The 27,052-nt window shown below is 38.8% G+C and overlaps 1 protein-coding gene across 2 annotated transcripts in view; it reads right to left on the minus strand.

Annotated features, from left to right (window-relative positions):
• The window catches only part of FBN1 (fibrillin 1), a 305,286-nt gene that overhangs the window by 59,459 nt on the left and 218,775 nt on the right, over positions 1–27,052 (minus strand). For both annotated transcript variants that reach the window (XM_073653071.1, XM_073653070.1), the window contains exons 33-45: positions 18,342–18,464; positions 17,454–17,576; positions 16,924–17,049; positions 16,669–16,791; positions 16,372–16,494; positions 15,254–15,418; positions 14,164–14,232; positions 13,811–13,936; positions 13,213–13,335; positions 11,131–11,289; positions 7,911–7,982; positions 7,700–7,825; positions 3,299–3,421 (exon numbers count right to left, since the gene is read on the minus strand). In XM_073653071.1, coding sequence (XP_073509172.1) covers positions 3,299–3,421; positions 7,700–7,825; positions 7,911–7,982; positions 11,131–11,289; positions 13,213–13,335; positions 13,811–13,936; positions 14,164–14,232; positions 15,254–15,418; positions 16,372–16,494; positions 16,669–16,791; positions 16,924–17,049; positions 17,454–17,576; positions 18,342–18,464 — 1,581 coding nt within the window. The remainder of the gene's footprint in view (positions 1–3,298; positions 3,422–7,699; positions 7,826–7,910; positions 7,983–11,130; positions 11,290–13,212; positions 13,336–13,810; positions 13,937–14,163; positions 14,233–15,253; positions 15,419–16,371; positions 16,495–16,668; positions 16,792–16,923; positions 17,050–17,453; positions 17,577–18,341; positions 18,465–27,052) is intronic.

The following is a 27,052-nucleotide window of genomic DNA, read 5'->3' on the forward strand; positions in this document are numbered from 1 at the left end:
TTTAATATCTGATTTTGATATGTGACTTTGATATGTGACTTTGACATATGATTTTGACAACTGACTTTGATATGGGACTTTGATATGTGACTGACATCTGACCTGGACATCTGAATCTAATATCTGACTTTGACATCTAACTTTGATATGTGACTTTGACATCTGAATGTCATATCTGACATTGACATCTGACTTCAATGTCACTTTGACATCTGAATCTGATATCTGACTTCGATATGTGACTTTGACATCCGTATCTGATTTTGATATGTGACGTTGACATCTGAATCTGATATATGACTGACACCTGCCTCTGACATCTGACTTTGGGATCTGACTTTGAGATATGACTCTGAGATATGACTTTGATAACAGTGTTTGACATCTAAATCTGATATCTGACTTTGACAACTAACTGTGACATGTGACTTTGGGATCTGACTTTGACATCTGACTCTGACATCTTACTTTGATATCTGACAGCTAACATATTGTTTCCTTATTATATATTACTAGCTAAATATCTAATCAAATAAATATCTAACAGAGTTTAATGGTAAGGAATCTGTTTTGGTTTGAAAGGATAATAATAATTTAAAAAAATGTAACTGTCCACTACTGGGACTTGCATCCATGACTTTCTGTCTGTAAGCCAGCACACTTACCATTGAGCTATACACTTAGTCAAAGAGCCTTCTGTTTTATGACCTTCAAGCCAAATTCAAATGATGTTTGACTTTGATGTTTGAATTTGATATCTGACTTTCTTCACATCGCGTCCTAAAATGAACATGGTGTGAAGAAAGTCAGATATCAAAGTCAAACATCAATTGATTTTGGCTCGGAGGAGGTCAGTGTGAAAGTTGCAATGAGTTTCAGACACGTTTGCACTGGAAATCACAAAAACAAAAAGGACCATCTTTCTTTGACTGAGTGTATAGCTCAATAGTGAGTGTGCTGGCTTACAGACAAAGGGTTTTGGGTTCACTTTCCAGTAGCGGACAGTTAACTTATTTTATTATTATTATATTTTCAAACCAAAACTATGTGTAACACAGTTGCCTTACTATTAAGCTATAGGTTTATTATTTATTTGATTAGATATTTAGGTAGTAATTTATAATAAGCAAACAATATGTTAGGTGTCTGAGTCAGATATCAAAGTAAGATGTCAGAGTCAAATGTCAAACTCTGATATCAAAGTCAGACCTCAAGGTCATATGTCAGAGTCAGAAGTCAGATATCAAAGTCAGTTGACAAAGTCGGATTTCAATGTCAGATATATTCAGATGTCAAAGTCAGATGTTAAAGTCAGATGTCAAAATTACATATCAAAGTCAGATGTTAAAGTCAGATGTCAAAGTCAGTTCTCAGACAGGGTATTTAGTCTTAGAACTGACATTATTCTGATGTTTGACTTTGATATCTGATCATGTCCTAAAATGGACACTGTACATGGTACAGATCAAGCCCTTCAGTTTTGCCACCAAGACAGAAAAATATGTTCTTTTTTTGTTGTTGTTGTTTTTGTTATGTTTTTGGTTATGCCTTAAACGGTCAAAAAAAAATTTTTTTTTCAACCACAAGTTCACCCTTGCTTGTACCCACGGTATTATGATGTTCTTTATATCAGGTATTTCCTGCAAAAAAACACTGCTTGCAATAGCTAGCCAGGTTGGTTCCCTGAGCGCTTATCAAATGAACATGTGTAGAATAGCAGGAAGGTGAAGGACTTGCCAATGTGATCACCAATATTGTTCTGCATATCTGATATAAGAACAGTTTTCCTGTTCCACTGGGTGAGTTACAATAGTGGTTGTGAGGGAAATTATAAACATCTTTATACAACCACCCCAGAGGACTTCCAAGCCACTATATATCAACACCCTACAGACAAAGGTTTTCATTATAGGAATGGAGAAAGAGCAGGAAAAATAGGCTTCCTCATCAGGAGAGGGACCTCGAGAAAAACTATACACTGGTTTTGACAAACTTGGAGAAGAAAGTGAAATATAGTATCGCCATCATTCTTTTTTACAGTTCACAAAATTTCTTCTGTTCTAGGTTCAAAGAACCATTTTAATACATTTATGAATCCAGCTATTACTGAGTCATAAAGTCAGAGACCTGGGAAAAGCTCTCAAAATTTCAACAGTGTTTGGGTGAAGAGAAATGGTCTTCTGGCTAGGTAAAACTAGACTGGTGCCAAAGAGCATCATGTTTTGGGATTATTTCTGTGCTTGTGTGGTTGATGTTAAAGAACAGATGACCCAAAACAATAATAAATCAAGAACTTGTGAAAACATATCTGAGGGTTTACTTTTGCCCAGGTCCTGCTACTTAATAAAAACCATACCATCTAAAAAAGCAAGACCAATTCCGTGTGTTCTTGTAATAAATCATAAATGAAAAATGATCATTTTTATTTCTGACATTTAAAGAAGAATTTCGCAACAGCAGGGATAGTTGGAAACCTGCACTGTAAAGGTCAGTAGTTTAGCTGTTCAACTAATGCCTCCTGCAAATGGCGAGGTTGTGTGCATAGAGCCGGTACGGCAGCAGGTTCTGCCTCCGTATGACAGAGCGGTAGTAAAAAGTATCATGGTAAAAAATCATATTACAGGGTTATTCTTTCCTACAAATAATGTTTTTAGAGAAGAATGCCACAAAGAAATGTCATAGTACAATATTTTTTCTAGTTATTCTTTACAGTTGTTGCTGACAATTAGCATCACCGACAAGTCTTCTGTCTCAGCACAGCGGTGCTAGAAGTTCTATCATTACAACGCTAAGAGTGCACTTGCTTCTCACTATGCCAGGTAGTCAGCAACTTACAATGTTATTCACGTCTGAGCAGGCGGAATTTGTTTTACTCTTCTTTTTCGCTTTGCACTATACAGTCAGATGAATATTACTGAGAAGTCCTGACAATATAAACCTAACACCATAAATGCCACAATATGTTTTCAGGATGCAAAGTTAATAAAATAAAATGTATGCTCAGTGTATACCAAGTACAGATGATTAGTGTTTCATAGTGATCAGCAGCTCGCTACTTTATGGTACTAAGATGTTTTGGAACACCACCACGTAAAATAGTTACGTAACCAAGCATGTTGTTAGTACATAAATATAGTTGTACTGTGCTATTATCCAGGATAACATACTACTGGCACATAAATAACCATTAACTTGTTCTATTAACATCATTTCATATTCCACATACTAAATCAGTTAGGTGTATTTACAAGAATTCACCCCACGAGAGGTGTGAACCAGATGTTACATCATATCTCACCGACACATTGCCCAGTAGAAGTGAACTTGTAGCCAGGCTTGCAGTCACAGCGGTAGCTCCCTGGGGTGTTAATGCAGTCGGCATTTCTTTGACATACTGGCCCATTGTGGCATTCATCAATATCTGGCAAAACAAGCAAATCAGTCACATATACATTATAATAAGTTAAATAAATCTTTAGTATTGCAAAAAAACATTCTTTTGGGGAGACTATATCATCAGGAACACTAGCAGAATAAGGATTTTTATTGGCAAAGCTCCACAAAAAACAGCAATGCACATCAGCTCTTTGCAAGACCTCTTTCACACGTCTGTGTTTAAACACGTATGTGAAAAATGGTACCGGTGTCATCAGTGTTTTGGATCAGTGTGTTATCAGTGTATCATCCATGTGTCCTTTTTACTATCAGTATTTTTCCAGTATGGTTAAAGAAAGAATCAAATTACAAAGTTTCTCCTATATTTTGCAATGTTGAACAGGGACAGCACATCCATGGCACACTGATGCCATCCGTTTGCTGTGCATGTGCTTCAAGGACTCATAGACTTGTATTGGCGTTTGGACATGTACATAGCACCTTAGGTTATAATGGGTATGTGCGGGATTTGTTTTTTTCACAGATACCACACGTACGGAAAACACAGACGTGTGAAGGAGGCCTAGAAGAGAGGAATCATCTCACAAGTATGATCTATTGGAGGCAGAGGCGTACCTACCGCGGCTGCAGATAGTGCAACCATGACCAGGCCTGTGATGGAAAGCAGTCTGCCAATGTCAATGCCTTTTTCAACTGAATAAGTTCTATTAAAATGTATTTCAGAGCAGAGAGCCAGTGGCTCCCGGTACCACGATAGCTACACAAGGTACATGCCTGGCAGAGGTGGGCAGGTCACATTGGGCACAACACGAGCAGTGTGTGACGTCACTGCCATGTGTCACCCCATCACACTGCACTGGTTAATGTGGAGGAAGAGGATGCTGTTTGTCGTGGAAATGGGGTCTAGTAAAATAGTTTTTTTTTTTGTTGTTTTTTTTTTTAGATTTTAAATGTATGTTTGAAGAGCACCAGGATGGGGCCATTATTACAGGATGGAGGCCAGGATAGGGGACGTTATTACAGGATGAGGGCCAGGAAAGAGGACATTATTACAGAATGGGGGCCAGGACAGAGGACATTATTACAGGATGGGGGCCAGGACAGAGGACATTATTACAGGATGGGGGCCAGGACAGAGGACATTATTACAGGATGGGGGCCAGGACAGAGGACATTATTACAGGATGGGGGCCAGGACAGAGGACATTATTACAGGATGGGGGCCAGGACAGAGGACATTATTACAGGATGGGGGCCAGGACAGAGGACATTATTACAGGATGGGGGCCAGGACAGAGGACATTATTACAGGATGGGGGCAGGACAGAGGACATTATTACAGGATGGGGGCAGGACAGAGGACATTATTACAGGATGGGGGCCAGGACAGAGGACATTATTACAGGATGGGGGCCAGGACAGAGGACATTATTACAGGATGGGGGCCAGGACAGAGGACATTATTACAGGATGGGGGCCAGGACACAGGACATTATTACAGGATAGGGGCCAGGACAGAGGACATTATTACAGGATGGGGGCCAGGACAGAGGACATTATTACAGGATGGGGGCCAGGTCAGAGGACATTATTACAGGATGGGGGCCAGGTCAGAGGACATTATTACAGGATGGGGGCCAGGACAGAGGACATTATTACAGGATGGGGGCCAGGACAGAGGACATTATTACAGGATGGGGGCCAGGACAGAGGACATTATTACAGGATGGGGGCCAGGACAGAGGACATTATTACAGGATGGGGGCCAGGTCAGAGGACATTATTACAGGATGGGGCCAGGACAGAGGACATTATTACAGGATGGGGGACAATATTACAGGATGTGGGCCATTATTACAGGATAGGGGCCAGGATGGGGGACATTATTTCAGGATGGGGTCCAGAATGGGGGACAGTATTCCAAAATGGCGGACATTATTAAAATATAGGGGTCAGGCTTGGGGCCATTATTATAGGATGGGGGCCAGGATGGATGCCATTATTACAGGATGGGGGACAATATTAAAGGATGGGGGACAATATTAAAGGATAGAGACCAAGATGGGAAACAATATTACAAGATGTGGGTCATTATTACAGGATGGAGGCCAAGAGGGTGGAATAGCCAAGAATATACACAAAACATAATATTTCTGAATGATTTTAATTTTCTACCCTCGTATCCAAAAAAAAAGTTATTACACCGCAAAGTGAAGTATAGCAACATTTTGGGTAATGTACCCTTCATCATGCTATGAATAGGATATGTGTGGAATGTCTTTCTTGGATGAAAAAAATGCAGACTGTCCACTTGTACCAGTATATGAAGGGATGGAGTCACTAGGCTGTCTAAGGATCCAGAGAGAGAGAGTGGAAATGATTACTGTCCGTAGGAAAAGGGACACAGTGGTACAACATGTAGTGAATAGAGGAATTTGAAGTGAACCGAAACGTTGCTATACTTCACTTTGCGGTGTAATAACTTTTTTGTGGATATGAGGGTAGAAAATTAAAAGCATTCAAAAAAACATTCCATTTTGTGTCTATTCTTGGTTTGCTTTTCTCTTATACAATATTCATTTTCTGATGAAGTAAGGAGTGATGTGGCCTGCTCCATTAGAATAAGCACCAGTTTCTTCCCTGCGACATAAATTGGAGGTTGTTCAAGCCACTTTTTGTCTATTTTGATCATCACCTTAGGAAGCAGGATGGGAGACATTGCTACAGGATGGGGGCCAGAATGGGTAATATTATTACAGGTTGGAGGCCACTATTTCAGGATGGGGGCCATTATTACAGGATAGGGACCATTAATATGGGTTAGGGGCCAGTATGAGGGTCATTATTACAGGACAGGGGCCAAGATAGGGCCATTATTACATGACAGGGACCAGACTGGGGGACATTATTACAAGTTAGGGGCCAGAAGAGGACATTACTACAGGATGGGGAACATTAGTACAGTATAGGCGACATTATAGTCATAGTGGATTTTGTTCAGGAAGAGGATGCTACTCAGACACAATGTGGTGATAATATATAGTCACTGTGTGGCGGTATTTATCCCTTTTATTTATTGGTATATTAGTTTTAATATAGTGGATTTGTTCAGTAACAATATGGTGATATTTATTAATTTGTAACTGTACCATGATTTAAAAATATTAAATAGTTGTTTTCTGTGTGATTTATATATTTTATGTATATTCTTTTTCTTTTACTTTTTTACTGGATGTGGGGAAGAGAAACGAACACATATGTCTTTTTAGGATTTAGAACGTTACAGGGGCACATACATCTGCCGAACATGCTGGTGGGAGCCAAGATCCAAATTTTGCAATGGTGCCCATAAGACTCTACTTATGCCTCTGACTGGAGGGCAGCTACCTGCAATAGGCGGCACCTGTGATATAGACTACTTTCTTCTGTAGGGAGTTAATTTGCATAACTAGATATTAAATCCTTTATACAAATTAATTAACCAGCAAGTGATCTGGGAAAATTCCTTACACTAGGACACAATGAGTGAAACACACAGCCATTGATTCAGAAGCAGAGGTAGAGCCATAGGCTGTGTTCTTCATGAAAATGGAATATGTACTATATTCTAAAGCGTAAAAAAAAGCCTACAGCAGTAGGTCGGCTAAGTATCCTGTTTATCCTCCTTTGGAGTTCTGTTTGCTTTCTCAGTTAGAGAATTTACCCTTTTCTTTCCTCGGTGACTGCTTCTCTGTCTGCACAGAAGCTTTATGAATGGCACTATTACCCCCTGTAAGCCTCCGCCGTGTTTACAGATTGGCAAATATGCTGCCAGTTTATTTACCTCGTTGGATACTTGAGTTTTAAGTTTCAGATGTTCTCAGCTGAATTCTTGTTGATGTGGTACAGATAGGAACTTACAGATTGTAGTCTAAGTAAGCGCAATGTTTCCCCAAACTTATCGCGTTGTATAATATGTGTCAAGGGCATAGACGGAGCAGAAGTAATTTAGAAAGAGGCGGACACTTTGCAGTAAATGAATTGTCAACAAAATCTAAATTGTGCACTTTTCTGTCTTTGTTGAACGCTATAAAATAAAGTCAGACATTTTTCCACTATACATCTTCCAAATAGTTTTTCCAATGTCGGGCTCTAAAATGACACCTTGTTTAATAACACATTCCGACCAGAGCAACTATCTAAAGAAAAAGGAAGAAATATTTATTCTGGTTGTGACTGGTGTGTGCATTAGGGCTTTCAAGGTTTACACTTATGACAAGGACTTGGTGGTGGTTCTTACCAGCCATATTAGATGCTTGCTTACCTTCACACACCAGCAGTTTGTCATTATAGAAAAATCCCATTGGACATTCACATCGGAAGCTCCCGATCATGTTTATACAGATTCCATTCTCACAAACTCCAGGAATTTCTCTGCATTCATCAATATCTGAAGGAGACAAAGGTTAGAGGAATATCTTCAGCAATATGGGCATATGCTACATGATAAAGTAGAAAATTTGTATTAAGCCTACCAATTGGTTGCCCTGTGTAGATATCGATGACAAAGCCTGGACGAGCACTTCCACACAGTGCTGCAAAATCATCTGCATGGAAAAACAAGAAAGAGAGTATGAGAATAATAAAAGGTACATTGGTGTTCCAAAAATGACTGGATATGTACATAACATTCTTTTTAGATTAACAAGAGGCAGCATCACCTTACTGAGAGGTAATGTTACTTTGGACACCTGTGTCCACTATCTTTAGTGTCGCAGCAGTAGGCAAAATCTAATTTTCCTAGAATTCCCCCCATTCCTCCCTGGCATTACATATGGCAACTATGTAGTACATATAGAATTTGTATTTGCTGAGTTCATATGGGCCTTGAGTTCAAATATCTGTGACATTTTAAATAAAGTTAGGAGGATTTGTTTTTATTAGCGTTCTTGTGCCTCAAAAATGTTTTTAATTACTATGACTTATGTATATTAATTGGTTAATGATGATATGAATGCAAGTGGGAAATAAAAATGCTTGAACGACATAAAAAGTATTGTCTGAAACAGAAGCTTGGAGGCCAAGAGGGCAGAACTGGTTGAACTGGTTAAACTGGCTATGTCCTCCCTCTATCTAAAAATGAATCTGTAAAAGACGGAACTCCTTGTGTTTCCTTCCTCTACTAACCTACTTAAACCCAACATTGCCATTTCGCGTGTGGTTCTCTCATAACTCTGAAGGAACACTCTCGCTGTCTTGAGGTTATATATGATTCAGATCTTTCGTTCAGTTCCTACATCCAATCACTAGTTCGCTCTTCTTACTTACACCTCAAAAACTTCTCTAAAATTTGACCTTTCCTTACATTTGACTCAGCAAGATCTCTTACTGTTGCTGTGGTTCGTCTCCCTCTTACTAAGCTCTCCTCTCTCCAATCCGCCCTGAATGCAGCAGCCATGATCATATTTCTGTCCAACTGCTATACTGATTCCGCCACACTGTGTCCGTCATTGCACTGGTTGCCCATCCGCTACAGAGTACAATATAAACTTATCACTCTCACCCACAAAGCTCTCCACAGTTCGGCACCGCCCTACATCTCCAGCCTCATCTCTGTCTACCACCCAATCCTAGCTCTCTGTTCCGCTAATGACCTAAGACTAACATCCTCTATAATCTGAACCTTCCACTCCCATGTCCAGGACTTCTCCCATGCTGCACCAGTTTTATAGAATGCACTACCCCAGTAGCCACAGTTTTAGGCATGCCCCAAAAATATATTTCTTTAGACTAGCCTCACTTTAGATTAGCCTAACCTCACTAATCTAACTATTCCCTATTTTCCCTTCCATGCACTCACTAGCAATTTGTATCTGTACTTGTACAGACACTGGATGGTACTGATCCATGCAGCCTTACTTTAATGCCCCTATTTATAATATTGATGTCAGGCCTTTACTTGACAAGCACTTTTTTTTTTTACTATTTGAGTCCGCCCTATTTCTTCATAGATTGCGAGCAGTACCCTCACTCGTCTTGGTATGTGTTGAACAATCTGTTACTCGATAATGTCTTATTTTGTTTGTACATATTCCGCCTGAATTGTAAAGTGCTGCGGAGTAGTATAGTGCAGTGGCGCTAAAGAAATAAAAAAATTGTAATATTATTATTAATATTAAACTCAAGTTGGGGCATGGATATCTTGGCTTAACACATGGTTGTTTGCAAATAGGCAGACTATACTTGTACCTGCGTAGGTATACTAAAAACTTTGAAAGTTTTTTTGGTTTAAAGAACATATTTTTGCTTTTTTTTGTTAATTTTGTTAATTTTTTATGGTTAATGAGTTATATGAGAGATGAAGAAACACCTAAATCTGCACACGCTACAATGTTAGCCATTACCCATAGCAAAGAGAGAAAAGAATTACATCCTGTGAAGAATCTTATGGGAAAACACTATGAAGTTTTTAATTCTCCAGTAAAGTTGAGCAATCTGAGCATGGGATTTTATATCAATATTTTATTAGCTATCTCCTGAGTATACTTACACGATTATTAGAAGACTATTATACAAATCTCTATGATGACCATCTGCTTTTTCTCCAAACTAATCCCAATCCCAGCTGTATTTTTGACATGCAGTGATTTTTCAAAAGTCATAATAGACATCCCAGTTCTCATTTGGGGACCTAATTATTATTATTTGCAAGTGTAATTATTGTAAAAATTGGATTACTCTTAAAAATGCCGTTTTCTATATGTGTAAACCACAGGACACTACTGGCTTCAAGTGCCAAATACATCCCACATAGGCAGAACATCCTGGAAGTTTGACTAAAAATTATTGATTGATGGATTATTTTTATTTTCTTTTTTTCCCCTCTCTCCTCTTTGAGGGTGTGGGTTACAGGCAGGTTTATGAATAGGTTTATATGTTTCTATTTTTCTTGGATGTTTCTCTTTTTTTTTTATATAAATTGAATTAATAATAATAATAAAAAAGATTTGAACTGAAAAAAAAACACTAACTCCAGGGACACTGCACTGAGACTTATGTCTTTATGTGTCATTATGTTGTATAGTGTGATAGGAGATCACTTACTATAGCTATACTAGCTATTAAAAAAACTTCAAAATGTTATTTTCCACTTTTTAATTGAAAGTCTCGGAGAAAGGCATGAACTTCCTCCTATAGTTATCTACTCGCAAACCATAGAGTCAATTAACCTTGGTAGATATACAACCCACTAGAAGATAAATGGAGTGACCATTTTATCTGACCACTCTGGCCTGGATATTCACAGATTCTCTACACAACTCAGGGTAGAGGAGAAGCAAAAGTGTTGTCAACTCTCAGTAGTGATGAAAATAATTCCCAAATGCTCATGTTCTTTGGTAAGGATTATTTTATTGTTAAAATTATTTCCTATGATTACTCAATCATGCATATCGGGAAATTCCCCTTCATCAGATTAGAAGGTAATACTTCTTGATTGTCTTCCTCATTGGGGAAGAGACATCAAAAAGGGTTTTGCTTCTCTTCAATGCTGATGGGGACAATTGATAAGTTCAAGATTCATTGAACCTGGACTCTCCAATCATTACCAACATCACGTAAACGCTAAAAGTATTTAAACTTCAGACCCTACTCAATTAGTGATCGGTTCTAGAGCAATTCTAGTTCTCTGATAGCAACATAAACGTATAAGGGTATTAAAATTACAAGATGGTTATATTTTTCTGATACACTCACCAGTGCTTGGCAATGGACATTCTTCACAAGGTCTGTTCCACGCACGTCCAATATTATATGAACAGCAACACATTTTCTTCGTCATGTTGTAAAGCAATTCTCCATCACAAGTTTGATTGTCGGCAAAAAAGTTTCTAAAGCACAGACTTCTTCTCATGTCTACATATAAAATATATACAGCAGGTTATTCAAGCATGAATATGAATTAATAGTATATATTTAATCACCTTACTTAACCTTAAAAAAAAAATCTAAAGAATCTAATATTTTCATATGAGCAATAAGATAAAATTGAACTACAATTGTAAAAGACAATAAACCAGATTAGCTAGCAGACAGCTGCTTCTAATGTATATTTTATTGCCTGGAAGGTGTGAATCCTGCATGCTGGATAACAAGGTTTAGCCAGACGCTACTTATATTTGTAATTTGACATATTTTTTGGATGTACTTTTACAACTGTTTATAGATCTGGCAAACCACTGCCTGTTATTTCAACAGCTCTGTAAAGGCTAATGTAAATTAAGTCATGTGGAGGGTGAAGAGCTTCATGTGGGGAAAAACTGAGTACAGAATTTCTATAAATCAAGGCTTGGATGGATTTCCAAGCAAGAACTGGTATACAAAAACTTTCATAGCAAAAACGAACAAATCAGGGGTTGCCGAAGAGTTGTTTTGTCACTTTTATTTTTTAAATTCTGGTGGTTAGTTTTTGGAACGAGGCAGTGGTTTTACTGTACTCTGCTGTCAGACATGTGGCCTAACGGATCAGCTCTCACTGTATAGCTGTCATTAGAAGAGACCCTATTATTGGTGAGTAAAGAAGCCCTCCCATTAAGCTTTTTATTCATTAAATGTGTGTATATATGCTTGTAATGTAGTGTGAGTGTATTAATATTCTCACCTACCGCCGCTTTCTCCAGTGTCCAGCGCCGTTCTTCTCCTCTTCTGAGTGACATCACCGCTCTCTATGCTGTATGCGTGAGCTGGAAGTCACTTTTGCAATGAAATCCTATGGAACCTTGTTCAGACGCTCCATAGACTTACATTGTGAAAGCCACATCTGGGTCACGAGGAAAGCAGTGTGACCAGGACAGTCAGCAGAGCGGTGGCGTCACTGAGAAGAGGAGAAGAACGGTGCTGGATGCTGGAAAGAGCAGCGGTAGGTGTGTATAATAATACACTCACACTGTATTACATGCCCATACACACACATCTAATCAATAAAAACTTAATTGGAGAGCTGCTTAATGTTGTGCTTTCAGTTTTTTGAGGCTTTTATTATACACTTTATATCTACTTGCCACATCGGCATGTGTTTGCTACTAGAATGCTATAGAAGTTCATCTACCTGTATATAAAATGAAGTGACTAGATTTTATATTCACTTTGCACATGAAAGGCTCAATTCATGTCACAGTAAGAGCCTGCCATTGGTGGTCTAAGGTGTAAAATAAGGATAAGTTGTAGTAAAAAAGCAGAAGTTGGAAAAGTTGCTCTAAAAAAGGTAATAATCATGGCATACTTTCTTTCTGAATAACTTTATTTTATTGTTCCATACTGAAAAAATCCTATGCTCATGCGTTCCTAGCTGTCTGGTGTATGCCAATAGGACAATCTTTTTGCATTTAATGGATCAATGAGGGCGTATGGATATGTTCAGCATTATCATAAGAAGCTTACCCAGTGTATACACCAAACTTAAGTCCAAAATGAGGACTAAAAGGCACAAGCTAAGTAGAGTGAAGTAATGTACCCATAGTACGTTCTTATAGCTTATGATTCACTGGTTTTATTTGCAAGACTATATTTAGTGGTACTAAAAGCATTGCCCGCCATGCACTGAAAAATAATATAATTTTACATGTGCATTTCTGCTATAACGAAAGTATAAAGGACAGATGTGTGCAACTAGATAGAATACAATTCCATATGTGTTTTCTGAATACTTCGGTGGGCCCTAGGGGCATTACAGGATCCAATGAAAATGTTACAAACCCACACAAAAACTTGTCAGTTTCACAACTCAAATCAATAAATAATAATATTTTTAAGTCAGAGCTTGGATCAGTCACAACTTACCCATACAGTTGTTTCCTCCATTCACTGGCATGAAGTCAGGAGGGCATATACAGGAATAGTTCCCAACAGTGTTGTAGCAGGTTCCGGGCCCACATATTCCAGGTTGATCACATTCATTGACATCTTAAATAAAATTATAGAAATATATTATTAGATCTGACAGAGTAAAACATGTTTTTAAGTCTTATAGTGTGTATATAAGTATTTCAGTGTAAAATATCTCAATTTATGACTCCAAGGTGAATATACCCTAAGGAAGGAGGGTGACCACACATGGGCACAGCAATATGCTATTCTGCTTAAAAGTTTGTGAATGGATTGACAGCTGGGTGTTACCAGTTGGAGGTGTGTCACTTGTTTGACAAGGGGGAATGGTAACACCCAGTTGTCAATTTATTTATGAATATTCAGGATGAATAATAGAGGATCATTACATGCAAAGTTATTACGAAAGATTATCTAGAACTGATATTTTTGGTAAATATTAGTATTAACTACAACAGCTGAGGCCCGATCTGCGAGGATTTGTCCATTAAAGTTAATGTACATTGTAAGGATTTTGAGAGTTAACTTGCATGTTTGGGAAGATTTGACTTACCATCACAGACTCGAGTCTCTTCATTAAGGAAGAAGCCAGTTGGGCAATGACACTGGAAACTACCAAAGGTATTGACGCACTTTCCTCCTTGACAAAGACCCGGTAACTCCAGACATTCATCGATATCTAAAATAATGTAAAGAAGGCAAATCAGGATTTTCCCTTTCTGCTTTAGAGATCTTGAAATAACATCATAAATGTCTGGATTAAATGTGATCAAAATCCAATCAGACATATTTCAGAGAGCCAGAAACTGTGGAATCGAAGCATTCCGACTGGCTGTGTGATTGTGCATATGGTTTGAAAATGACCTGATTGAATGAACTTATTTCAAGAAATTCCATCAAATTTACCTTCCAAAATAACAGTAATGGGATTTGGTCTGAAACCTTCTCCTCCAGGACACAACACTTTGTAATCACCTGAAAAATAACATTATTAGTATTCATCTTTCATCAAGGCAATGATATTCCTATGTTAATAGATCTGCACCAAGGCTTGTACAGCATTAGTACAAGGGCACAGACACCCACATACACCATGTTGTTTGGAGCTTTGGTAGCCAAAAGTATACAATTATAGTTTGGTGTTTTCTGGACAGAACCTAGGTTCTCATTAATTCATAAGTTCAAGCTGGGATTTGTTAAATCACTATAATAATTTCCTAATATTTCCTCAATATTACAAATACCTACCGTAATTCAGTCCAAACCTTCTGAGAATGCGATTATGCTTTTATGAACGCTCAGGAACAAAGTCAACATAAATACAGATATATCCTTCCTTAATTTGTGAGTAAAGATGTATGGCACAAGATGTTAAACAAACGTATATGTCTGACATATGCCTTTAACAGATACCATCCGTCAGAAATCCATCATCAACAGGCTCTTGTGTTAAAATATCTCTAAGTTAAAGGGGCTGTCTGGTCTTAAATTACAAGTCTTCAGTCATTCTATGTGACTGCAGACTTGTGAAGCCTCACATCATGTGCACTGTGCGCTCTGATGATTCTCCAGTGCCAGAGACGGGAACAGCAGTCATGTGACCGCAAGTATCTGCTATGCAAACTCCCGGCCACAATCAGACTAGATGTGTCCAGCCTTGCTCTATGCAAGCAAATTGAGTGAGGCCAGAAACAGTTTAGTTAGAATGTGGCCGGGAATATGCATATCGCATACTTGCAGTCACATACCAGGTCTTAAGGAATTTGTGTCCAATAATGGTTTCAGAACTATGCAATTCTTCCACTTGCAATTATTTTTCACCCATTATAGTAATAAAGGGGATAGATAAAATATTCAACGAGAAAAACTGCATAAACAATGTGGAGATTTTTAGTTTATGAAAAACCAAATCTTGATGATCAAAACATTTTTTGTAAAGAACATTTAACTGACACATGGATAACTAATCAGGTATCTACCTACGTATGACACTTACTGGAATTTACAGGTGGGCAGTGTTCACAAGGCGTTCCCCAGGCTTTACCACGTGAACAGCAACACGAGGCCTTGGATATGCTAACACCAATCTCAACACTGCAGGCCAAGTCTCCATTATCTCCTCGTGGTTTTGCCTCCAGGTAACAACTGCCAGATCGAGTATCTGTGTGATAGGAAAAACTATATATTGTTATATTATCAATGTTTTTTTTTTAAGGATGTTTTGATTAAACATTTTTTACATAATTTTTTAAACATAGATAGTTTGGGCGTGATAGAGAATCGTGGAATATAGAAGGAGATCATGTATCTTAGACAATCATGGTCCGAGCTGACATAGCCAGTAGTGTCCAGATCTACATATGGTGTTCTCTTTTAAGGAGATGAAGAAGTGGCCTAAATTTGCATTTTTATTTATGGTACATGTGACATTCGATGCCATGAAGTATAGCGATATACTTGATGGCTTCAATTCATTAAGGCGGTTCATTCACGCCAGAAATCTGGCTTAAAAAGATTTTAAATGTTACAAAATTTTTGCGCAACACAAGGCTGCGTAAAAATTGTGACACTTTTGGCTTTTTCATGACTTTTTGCTGCCCAGCTCCGATAAAGTGGGCAGAGCGGAGGTAGGAGTCATGGCGTACCTTACTCCCTCTCTGACTGGAGTAAGATTTGTGGCGAAGTGCACGCCACTTCATGCCTCGCCTGATTCATTAAAAGATGTGCGCTTTTTAATGAAACAAGCACCTTGCACCTCACAACCTCACCAAGACTGGCGTGACAAACACTTGTCATGATGAATTGGGTTACCAAGGGATACTTCTGGTTGACCTGGGGTACCCTTGCTCCACATTAATTGTGTAATACCATACTTCTTCTGCAGAGCCCTACTGAAAGCCTTTAACATATTTGAGCATTGCTGGGCAGCGATAATTCACCTCCCAGTTGAAATAACAGAAGGGCGTAGGTAAGGGCATGGGGGATAGCAGCTATTCTATGGATACAAACTGATGCCGTTTAATAATATGTTACAACAGATGATACGAGATGACTATTTTGATGAGGATTACCAAGTAGAAAACAATGGCTAATAGATTTATTTAAAAGCCATACCAACACATCCAACTCGAGTGGGGTTAAGTTGGAAATCTGGGGGGCATTCACAGTTGTAACTCCCTGGGATATTCTCGCATGTTCCACTTATACATGTTGTTGGATCAGCACATTCATCCACATCTTAAGAAATAAAGGAAGAAAAATTTATTTTTTAGACGTTTTACCATACTAAAGCCAGGTCCACATGCCTCACATCCAACTGCAGTTTTCTTAACAGAACCACTGTGAGTCCACGTCCAAACCCAGTGAGAATACACATCAGAATCGGTTTGTATCATGTCATCTAGATCTTACCTGTGCAGTTGCCACCACTTTTATCCAGCTCATATCCACTATCACAATCACACCTGAAGAGACCTGGGAGGTTTTTGCAAGTTCCATAAACACAGATGTTGGGAAGAGCACATTCATCAATATCTACAAATATAAGAATATTATTTTTAACATAGAAACAAAGAAAGGTCTAGAACTGATTATAAGCCATACAGATTGACCTAAATAGACATTCCTTATTCCTTTGCAACCCATGATACGTTCAGCACATCTTACCTTCACATGTTTTCCCATCAGGGCTCGGTAAGAATCCCATGTCACAGTCACAACGGTATCCTCCAGGAGTATTAAGACACTGGCCATTTCCACAGAGATTTATGTTCTCTGTACATTCATCAATATCTGTCCAGAAGAGCAGACACTTTTATTAAACACTTTGACTTCTTGGCATATCTTAACAGCTCACTACGTGTTATTGAAGCTAAATCCCTGTTGTTGTAATTATAAAACTCTGTTCTAACAAGGATGACCTATTCGTTGGCAATAACACCGCACAATTCGTCTACCAGACCAAATTTTTAAAGTCTTTGCTAATCTGTTGCAGTGATCTCATCAGAACAACAGCAACATCCATGAAAATAAAAAAAGCCAATAAGAATATAATAATATCAAAAAGTTTGTCTAATGTTAGGTCCCTTCCCAGCATAGAATAGAAAATGTAAAAAGATCTGTAAAAACAATTGCTTTAGAAATAAACTTATCAAAATCAATATAGAATCTCAATGGACATCCAAATGCAGACTCACCTTTGCAATCAAATCCATCTCCAGAATATCCTTCTTTGCACAGACATCGGTATGACCCCATGGTGTTCTTGCAGTTTGCATCTTGGCTACATAGATGAGTTCCATTAGAACATTCATCAAGATCTGCAAAAAATGTCAACTGAATTTACTATCCTTTTTTGAGTAACAAGCCAACCTCAGGCTAGGGGTCACACGACCGTAGTTTCTCTCATCAGAGAAAATAGGTCAGATTATGCTAATCACACTCTGATCAGAGTTTGATCAAAGTGTGATCATAGTGTGATTCGATTTTCTCGGATGTGGACAAGATGGGAAAAAAAATTCTCCATTCTGTCAGTATGTGCAAATCAGACCGCATTCGAATATTACCCGAGTGCAGTCCGATTTTTTTCCAAGAACGCTTTGACTTGAATGGCCGAATGCATGCTGCGATTATATTTCCTTGTACAGACTCTGTCCAAGGTAAAGATAGAACATGTGCATGGCCCCATAGAATAACATTGGTCCGGGTGCTATCGGATATTTTGTCGGATCACACTCGGACCAAAAATACATTCGTCTGCACGAGACCTAAGACTGATTCCATAACCACATCACACAATATTTCTATGGCCATTAAATACAATTTGGCATATTAAAAGTTGTATTCAAATCTGGGAATATGTCATAAATTCTTAAGATCTCCAAAAAGGTTTTCCCAGAAAAGATATTGCCCAAGAATAGATCAGCATGCCACAGACAGAAACAGCTAAGCATTGTACTCTACTGTCTTCGTCAGACTTTAAATGGAGTGACAGCATGCATCCTCGATCGTCACATCATTCAAAGTTCTGACTGATGAATAGTTTTATGGAGAAAGATGCAATATAACTTGAGAAAACTCTGCACCTGTGCACTTGATGCCATTTCCTACCCATCCAGGGTTGCAGCTACATTTGAAGCTTCCAGGGAGGTTTGTACACATGGCGTGCCTGTCACAGTTGTGAGCACCGATCTCACATTCGTTGACATCTGGTAAAAAAAAAAGGAAACAGAAAAACATTGAAATCATATCAACAAAAACATCTGATGCGAACCCAACATACATTATGTATTCTCTGTTTAGCCATAAGTTTTATTTAGTAAACTACTTTTCATGTTTGATGGGATATTATTATTCTACAGCAATGACAACTTTATAAGAATTGTCCAAGATATCACATTGATGGTCTAATTTTAGGATTGATTATTATAAGGCTAGAAAAGCGGTCAGATTATGCTAATGACTCTATGATCAAACTTTGATCTGAGTTTGATCAGAGTGTGATCCGATTTACTCAGATGTGCCTAATAGAAAAACTATATCATTTGAGTGAGGTCTGAGTTTCTCCATGGAGCCATAGACATGAATGGGTGAGTGCGATCCGATAATCGGATGCAATTCGTGCATGCTGCAATTTTTTTTTCTCTGACCACTCGATCCAAGGAAAAGATCGGACATGTGTATGGCCCCATAGAATAATATGGGAATGGGTGCTATCCATCAAAACAACGGATAGCACTCATCCAGTTTTTATGGTCATGTGCACGAGTCCTAATTTACACTATAGTGTGTGAAGTCCCAAATAATTATATGTAAGAGATGGAGGTATTGCTTATAGCAACCAATCAGACTCTTCTGTGATTAAGTAATTCATGAAGCAAATGATAGATTTCCCATTCTATGAGATCCTCAAGGCATCCACGATAGGACATACTTCCACCACTGGGCTTTATACGGTGTTTATTCCACTTGTACACATTCAATTACAAGCCTGTGTGGTAAACACTGAATATTAGAGAGTTAATTAAAAGCATTTCCAAACTAACTCAGCGTAGCTGCCCCTCACTGATCCTTTGTACTCTCAACTAGGATATATTTTTCCCACAGAGCTTGAACAGCTTGAGAAATTGATATTTCGTACATTGTCCTTCTTGTGGAATGTGGAACATGTCACATTTATGAATAAACAAGGAAAGAATGGCGTGAAGATATATTGGGATCTTTTTAAAGAGTCCAGGGAGTTTAAAGAGATTCCTGCACTAGCTAAGAAAAAAAAATGCCCATTTTCTGGCAATTCTCTTTAAAGTAAACTAGACACAAGTGACTGATTCCCCGATTGTAGACTGTAAAGAAAATAGACTGTACAGTAGGGAAAAAAGTATTTAGTCAGCCACGAATTGTGCAAGTTCTCCCACTAAAAAGATGAGAGAGGCCTGTAATTGACATCATAGGTAGACCTCAACTATGAGAGACAAAGTGAGAAAACAAATCCTGAAAATCACATTGTCTGATTTGGAAATATTTTTTTTCCAATTTTGGTGCAAAATAAGTATTTGGTCAATTACAAACAAGCAAGATTTCTGGCTCTCACAGACCTGTAACTTCTTCTTTAAGAGGCTCCTCTGTCCTCCACTCATTATCTGTAGTACTGGCACCTGTTTGAACTTGTCATCAGTATAAAAGACACCTGTCCGCAACCTCAACCAGTCACACTCCAAACTCCACTATGGTGAAGACCACAGAGCTGTCGAAGGACAACAGAAACAAAATTGTAACCCTGCACCAGGCTGGGGAGACTGAATCTGCAAGAGGCAAGCAGCTTGGTGTGAAGAAATCAACTGTGGGAGCAATAATTAGAAAATGGAAGACATACAAGACCACTAATAATCTCCCTCAATCTGGGGCACACAAGATCTCACCCCGTGGGGTCAAAATGATCTCAAGAACGGTGAGCAAAAATCCCAGAACCACATGGGGGGACCTAGTGAATGACCTGCAGAGAGCTGGGACCAAAGCTACACAGGCTACCATCAGTAACACACTACGCCGCCAGGGACTCAGATCCTGCAGTGCCAGACGTGTCCCCCTGCTTAAGCCATTACATGTCCGGGCTCGTCTGACGTTTGCTAGAGAGCATTTGGATGATCCAGAAGAGTATTGGGAGAATGTCATATGGTCAGATGAAACCAAAGTAGAACTGTTTGGTAGAAACACAACTCGTTGTGTTTGGAGGAGAAAGAATGCTGAGTTGCATCCAAAGAACACCATACCTGCTGTGAAGCATGGGGGTGGCAACATCATGCTTTGAGGCTGTTTCTCTGCCAAGGGACCAGGAGACTGATCCACATACATGAAAGAATGAATGGGGCCGTGTATCGTGAGATTTTGAGTGCAAACCTCCTTCCATCAGCAAGGGCATTGAAGATGAAATGTGGCTGGGTATTTCAGCATGACAATGATCCCAAGCACACCACCAGGACAACGAAGGAGTGACTTTGTAAGAAGCATGTCAAGGTCCTGGAGTGGCTTAGCCAGTCTCCTGATCTAAACCCTATAGAAAACCTTTGGAGGGAGTTGAAAGTCCGTGTTGCCCAGCAACAGCCCCAAAACATCACTGCTCTAGAGGAGATCTGCATGGAAGAATGGACCAACATACCAGCAACAGTGTGTGCCAACCTTGTGAAGACTTACAGAAAACGTTTGACCTCTGTCATTGCCAACAAACGATATATAACAAAGTATTGAGATGAACTTTTGAAATTGACTAAATAGTTATCTTCCACCAAAATTTGCAAAAAATTTCTTTCCAAATCAGACAATGTGATTTTCAGGATTTGTTTTCTCATTTTGCCTCTCATAGTTGAGGTCTACCTATGATGTCAATTACAGGCCTCTCTCATCTTTTTAAGTGGGAGAACTTGTACAATTGGTGGCTGACGAAATACTTTTTTTCCCCCACTGTACCTGTGCCATAGAGAAGCACCGACACTCGATCTGGCCTAAATTATTGATAGGTAACGTAAAATCCTAATACAGAAAATGCTCATAGCTGGTGAGAATAATGTCATGTATTATGTAAGTAGTGAAAATGCTAACACCATCTCCTGGGGGTGACAAGAATTATGACCAACCACCTACAATCTATCTATCCTGTGCATACTATCACGGCTATGAGTACTAGTCCATTTATCTAATTAAGTGATATGTTTGTATGTCAGATATTTAGTTATTAATATTAAAATTTAATGAAAAAAGACATTTTAAAAAAGAAGGAAATCATCCAAATAACCCTGGAGGAAATAGCACAACCAACAAATATTGAAGGTTGTGGTGATTTGCTCTGAGGTTTGGTCAAAACCATAATAGGATGTTTATTAGAAGTGATCCAAAGTCATTCTTCCCAGGGAAAATGCTATTCATGCACATCTTGGCACAGTGCGTAGATTTCAGATTGATCTCCTGCCTAACTGTCAGCTACCCAAGTACAAGCGCTCTGAGAACAACTTAGTTTAGGAAATGCAACTGTGCATAAATTTTACGAAAGATGTTTTGCAAAACGCAGGGACACCGCTCCATGAAGTAGTGGCATTCAGATTCTCCAGTGACTGGACGGCACATCATTAAAGAGGGGTTGTCTAATAATGACATTCTTAAAAATGAGCCAGCCTGGCAATCAGGTGATTATAACAGATTGGTCTGGCCTCTGAAATCTACATTGATTAGCTGGTACAGCCAGAGGAAGCGGCAACCAGCATCGTATTGCCCCTGACAATGAGACTCTGTTTTGGCTCACAGAGGATCCCATGTAAGAAATTCCCTTTAGCTAAAATGTTAATTCTGGCTTGGTTATTTGATTTACCTAGTCAAACTGTTTGGGCAATGTGTTTGGGATACCACAGCACATGTGCGTATATATGTATATATATGCCTGTGATAGGGAGGGAGCCCATTACTGAGCTACCGGTATGTACCCATTTGCCATGGTGCTCTCATATCAGTTATATGCAGCCAACAGATGTATTAATTTAGCTCTAATTAAAGGGGTTGTCTGATCTTAAGCTACAAGTCTACAGTTACTCTATGTGACTGCAGACTTGTGAATCCTCATATAGCACTCAGTGCGCGTTCAGGATTCTCAGATGCAGGCACCAGGAGCGGGCATTCATGTGATCGCAACTATGCGACTGCATACTTCTGGCCACATACTTGCAGTCAGGCACCCACTGTTTCCGGGTCGGCACCAGCAGAATCCTCACAGTGCACTGTGTGCTATGTGAGGATTCACAAGTCTGCAGTAACATAGAGTGACACATAGAGTAACTGCAGTCTAATGCTGGACAACCCCTTTAAGTTCACAACTAGCTGCTTAAATCGATATGTAGCTAATTCTGTGGTATCTGCATATTTAAAAGGGTCCTGTGACATGGTTAAAATTATCCAGGTTTTACTTATCTGTCATTAGGTTTTTGCTATGTAATCTGAGTGCTGCATGATGTAGGGGCAGAGACCCTGATTTCAGCGATGTGTCACTCACTGGGCAGCTTGATGTAGTTTTTATAAAATCCCTGTTTTCTCTGTTGCAGATCTAGCAGTGTTCTGAATGCTGAGCTTTGTATAACCCGGCCCACACCAGTGATTGGCAGCTTTCTGTGTACTCTGTGCATTGGCAGAAAGCTAGTGGTGGGGGCGGGGTCAAACAGAGCAGGAGAAGGACTACATGGCACGAGACAACTAGTCCTCTGGTGATGATCTCCCGCTGTTAAAACACTGATTTTATTGAAACTACAACAAGCAGCCCAGTAAATGACATATCACAGGAGTCGGCGTCCTTGTCTCTAGATTGTACTGCTAACAAATTAAATAGCAAAATCTTGTTGACAGTTCCCTTTAATTTCTGTGTCATGCTATCTCTCTTATGTGTTAGTTTAGTAATGGCTGCATCTGTACGTTGTGTTCGTTCTGTGTGAATACTGCCTAGAAATACATTAGATAAGAAGCTGGACAGCATGCTGTTTCAACAGATCTAGGTTGGTCTTTGACTACTGGGTTCAACTTTAATAACACTGATTCTCTAAATTGTTAGAATTTGGCCATTTCAGCTGACTTTTACGTAATGTATTTAGGCAACTTGAGCAGAGAAAGCCAGGAAGTAAAGAGTTAAAAGCCTTTGTCTGGTGAGTCGGCGGGGCCCGTGCGGGAGGGGGGGGGGGGATTTAACATTTCCTGCAGCCCAGTGGGTATTATAAAACACATTATAAACGCTCCAGTCTCCAAAATAACAACATATTTCTAATTGTTTGGCTATAACTATTGCATTAGTTACACCTAGTAATCAATAGCTGTTTTGTAGCTTTCAGTGCTTCTTTAACCAAGAAGAACCAAGTAGATTCTTTCTGCTTCTCTAGATTTACATTCCAGATACTGTTAAACTCTTATGGAGCATGTAATTGGTGGTGAATTATTAAATTATAAACTAGCAATGGCCAAAACGACATGGCTCTTTGACATGTTTTACATTTTTCCATAGGGATCTCATGTTCTCATTACTACAAGCCCTCCATTTATTACAGAGGTAAAAGCAAAAGTTTTTTTTTTCTGAAATCGCCTCTAAATTCTACTTACAAGGAGAAATAAAATGTGTGTGGGTTGGGAATGTGCTGCATGATAGTGGGTGGAAGCCGAAACTGAGTGATTGGGGAAATAAAACATGTTTATTTGTGAGCATAGAAACAATCTACAATGACAAGGGAACAGAAATATTTAGGCTAAAACTACTGAAGCTTGAAGGACAATGGCACACATTTAGGAATATATTAGCACCTATTTTTGGTGCATTTTACTACTAAATAATGTCTAACCTGCTCTGTCACTTATTTATAATTTGCACAATGTATTTTTAAACCCTGCATTACTTTCTGCAAGTCCAGGACCTGTGCCTGGCAGGTTTTATCCCGCATTAAAATAGGTAGAGAGAACCAGTGCACAGATCCACCACTGGCCCCATAACACAAGTAGTCTGAAATTCGGCTACTTGCAAATCAAAGGTAAGGCAAAATGTAACAAAGTTAATCAATTTTGCACCAAGAAGTTTTTATAAAGTTATACATTTTCAGACACTCTTTTAATGAAGATATGAGGACAAGGAAAATAGGGAAATTAAAATGATGAGTAATGACTGGTGCCCTTTCAGTGATATGTGAATGACCTACGGTGTACTACTGATGATGGTAGTGTACTGTATTGCAAAGCGAGTGAATGATTTTCAATTTTTTCAACCCTCTGCTAACTAAAGCCTCTAAATTGCACACCGCCGGGTGATCTCGTTTCCCATGTTGTAAGATGCATTTTTTCATTTCTGCGTAAGATCAGCAATGTTCTGGATCTGAATCAGTGTTGAAGTCAGCAACAAGCAGTGGCTCCAGTTGTACAAAAGTATGGTATGTGTTTTAGTGCTAAGCCGAAAATGTCTTCAGTACATTTCATGTCTAAACTTCTGTAAAAAAAAAAAAAACCACAGTGAAAGGGCGCCCTTTAGATTCTAGGAAAAATAAGGAAAACAGCCTTCAAATTCGCTTTCTATGTTTTTACATAGGAAAAGGAATGTATCCAGTAGGCTGCATGTACCAATAACTATGATTCACCTACTGTGCACAAACATTAATAAAATCAACAAAACATACCATATTTACTGTTCTTTCAACTTCACAAAACTTGTGCCCCTAGTAATTTTCTCAATATATTGTACTTTTGTGAATTTAGTTCCTCCAATTAATTAACAATCTGAATTTATTTTCCTTGTTCTTGGACACAATATAAACCTGCCCGGTTTTCCAGCTCTACAAAGCTATTTTCCAGACAGACATAGAACAAGAGCACCGACAACATCTGATCCACAAATCTTGTTAGCAACAGCTGACTTGCCTATTGGCGTTCATTTTACAAACTCATGATGTGAGACCATAGTGGGTTCCTGAACATTAATTTCCCCACTGAAGTACAACTCTATACCTAGGTTTCCATGTATTGTCTATAGGTTTTTTGTGTCTAGATCATACTATTTAATCTCTATAGTATCTTTATTTTTTTGTCTGTAACAGTAATTTTCCTGCCCATTATTATATATTTCTTTTTGTACCCATGTCTTATTGTTTTCATCTACTTATTGTTATTTTGTACATATTTATTAAATCTCTGATGAAGGTCTGAATATTAAAGAGGTTGTCCACTACCTTTTCAATGATGACCCATCCTTAAGATAGGTCATCAATGTCTGATCGGTCGAGGTCCAGCACCCAGCACCTTCACCAATCAGCGGCAGCCGGAAGTACTCACTTGCGGAGCTGGCAGTCTTCTGGTAGTGGCCGAGGCTTGGTGCTGCACAACCTCCTCCTATTCAAATCAATAGGAGACAGATGTGCAGTACCTTGCAGTGGTCACTATCGGAAGACTGAGCAGCTCCGCAAGTGACTATTTCCGGCCGGCTGCCGACACTGATAACAGCTGATCGGCGGGGGTGCCAGATGTCGGACCCCGACCGATCAGACATTGATGACCTATCTCAAGGATGGGTCATCAATGAAAAAGTAGTGGACAACCTCTTTAAGACTGAAACGTCATATCGTTTGAGATTACATAATAAAACTGTGGTTTCAATATCTATACTTGAGTGCTGGATTCTTTTTAGTAATTTGCTATATGGAGTGTTATCCTATCCGTGCACCCATCGAAAAGGAATGACGTATACCCTATTTCAGATATGGGACCACACTTATTTGAATCCTGCCAACTCCGATCAGGATTAACCACACCATATTGTAATTTCTCAGGAGTGTCTTCATCTTTGGAAGCATTCTTCAATAAGGAAGAGATGGAGGTAGTCAAAAATTCTTTTAGCTAATACAATTAGCCAGAGGTTCTCTAAGATTTACAACTAATGAGTCCCATATACAGAATAGGTTGTTAGTAATAAAAATATTTAGGAATGCAATTCAGCAATGTAAGCAAGCTGCTATTATGCTTTTGGACTGTTGTTGGTATTGTGTATATGTTTAGGTGATTCATGATGACCATATGGTCATTAAACATTATGTACATTTTGCAACCATTTTTATGCATTTCTCAAACTTATCTAAATATGAAATGAAAAAAAAATGTTAAGTTTGGTGTTGTGTAAAAATGAGGTCTACAGAGGGCCACCTTTTAAGGTGTGGCATGCTAGGCACATCCCTTATGAACAGGAGAGCTTGCAGCATGACTTCCTTTTGACCTTGGGTCTCATTTGTCAGACGTCACCAAGTATTGTGTAGATAATGGAAATAGAAGATCAAAATGGATCTCAGAAAGTTACTTGGAATACTTCTATGTTGCAACTCCTAAAAATGTGATGATACTTCAAGTTCTTTGCAAATTACTGTTATTGTTAATTAATGCTGTAAAAACGTATGCAAAAATAAAATAAAAGAAGTAGAATAAAGTCTCTATCACTCTGAGATTCATTTTGATTCTCTGTTTCTATTATCTATTTAAATGAAAATAGCTTTGATTTCAAATGTTCTACTATTCTGTGTATACAGCTCCCATGCAGACCTATGGGTATTATTGTCTAATTACTTTTTTGTTCACTAGTTCTAATATATGGTTGTAAGTGATATCCTACCGAAATTTAGAGAGTAATTGGCACATTATAGCACCTTGTATATGCATTGTGCACCATTATGGGGTAAATCTTATTCCAACATGGGCTAAAGAGTCTTCTTTTGGCACTCCTCATAGCATGAGTCAAGCATAGACAAATATA

This window comes from Phyllobates terribilis, unplaced genomic scaffold (assembly GCF_046119375.1).
Source record: "Phyllobates terribilis strain yellow unplaced genomic scaffold, ASM4611937v1 Scaffold_11__3_contigs__length_659146591, whole genome shotgun sequence".
Lineage (NCBI taxonomy): Eukaryota > Metazoa > Chordata > Amphibia > Anura > Dendrobatidae > Phyllobates > Phyllobates terribilis.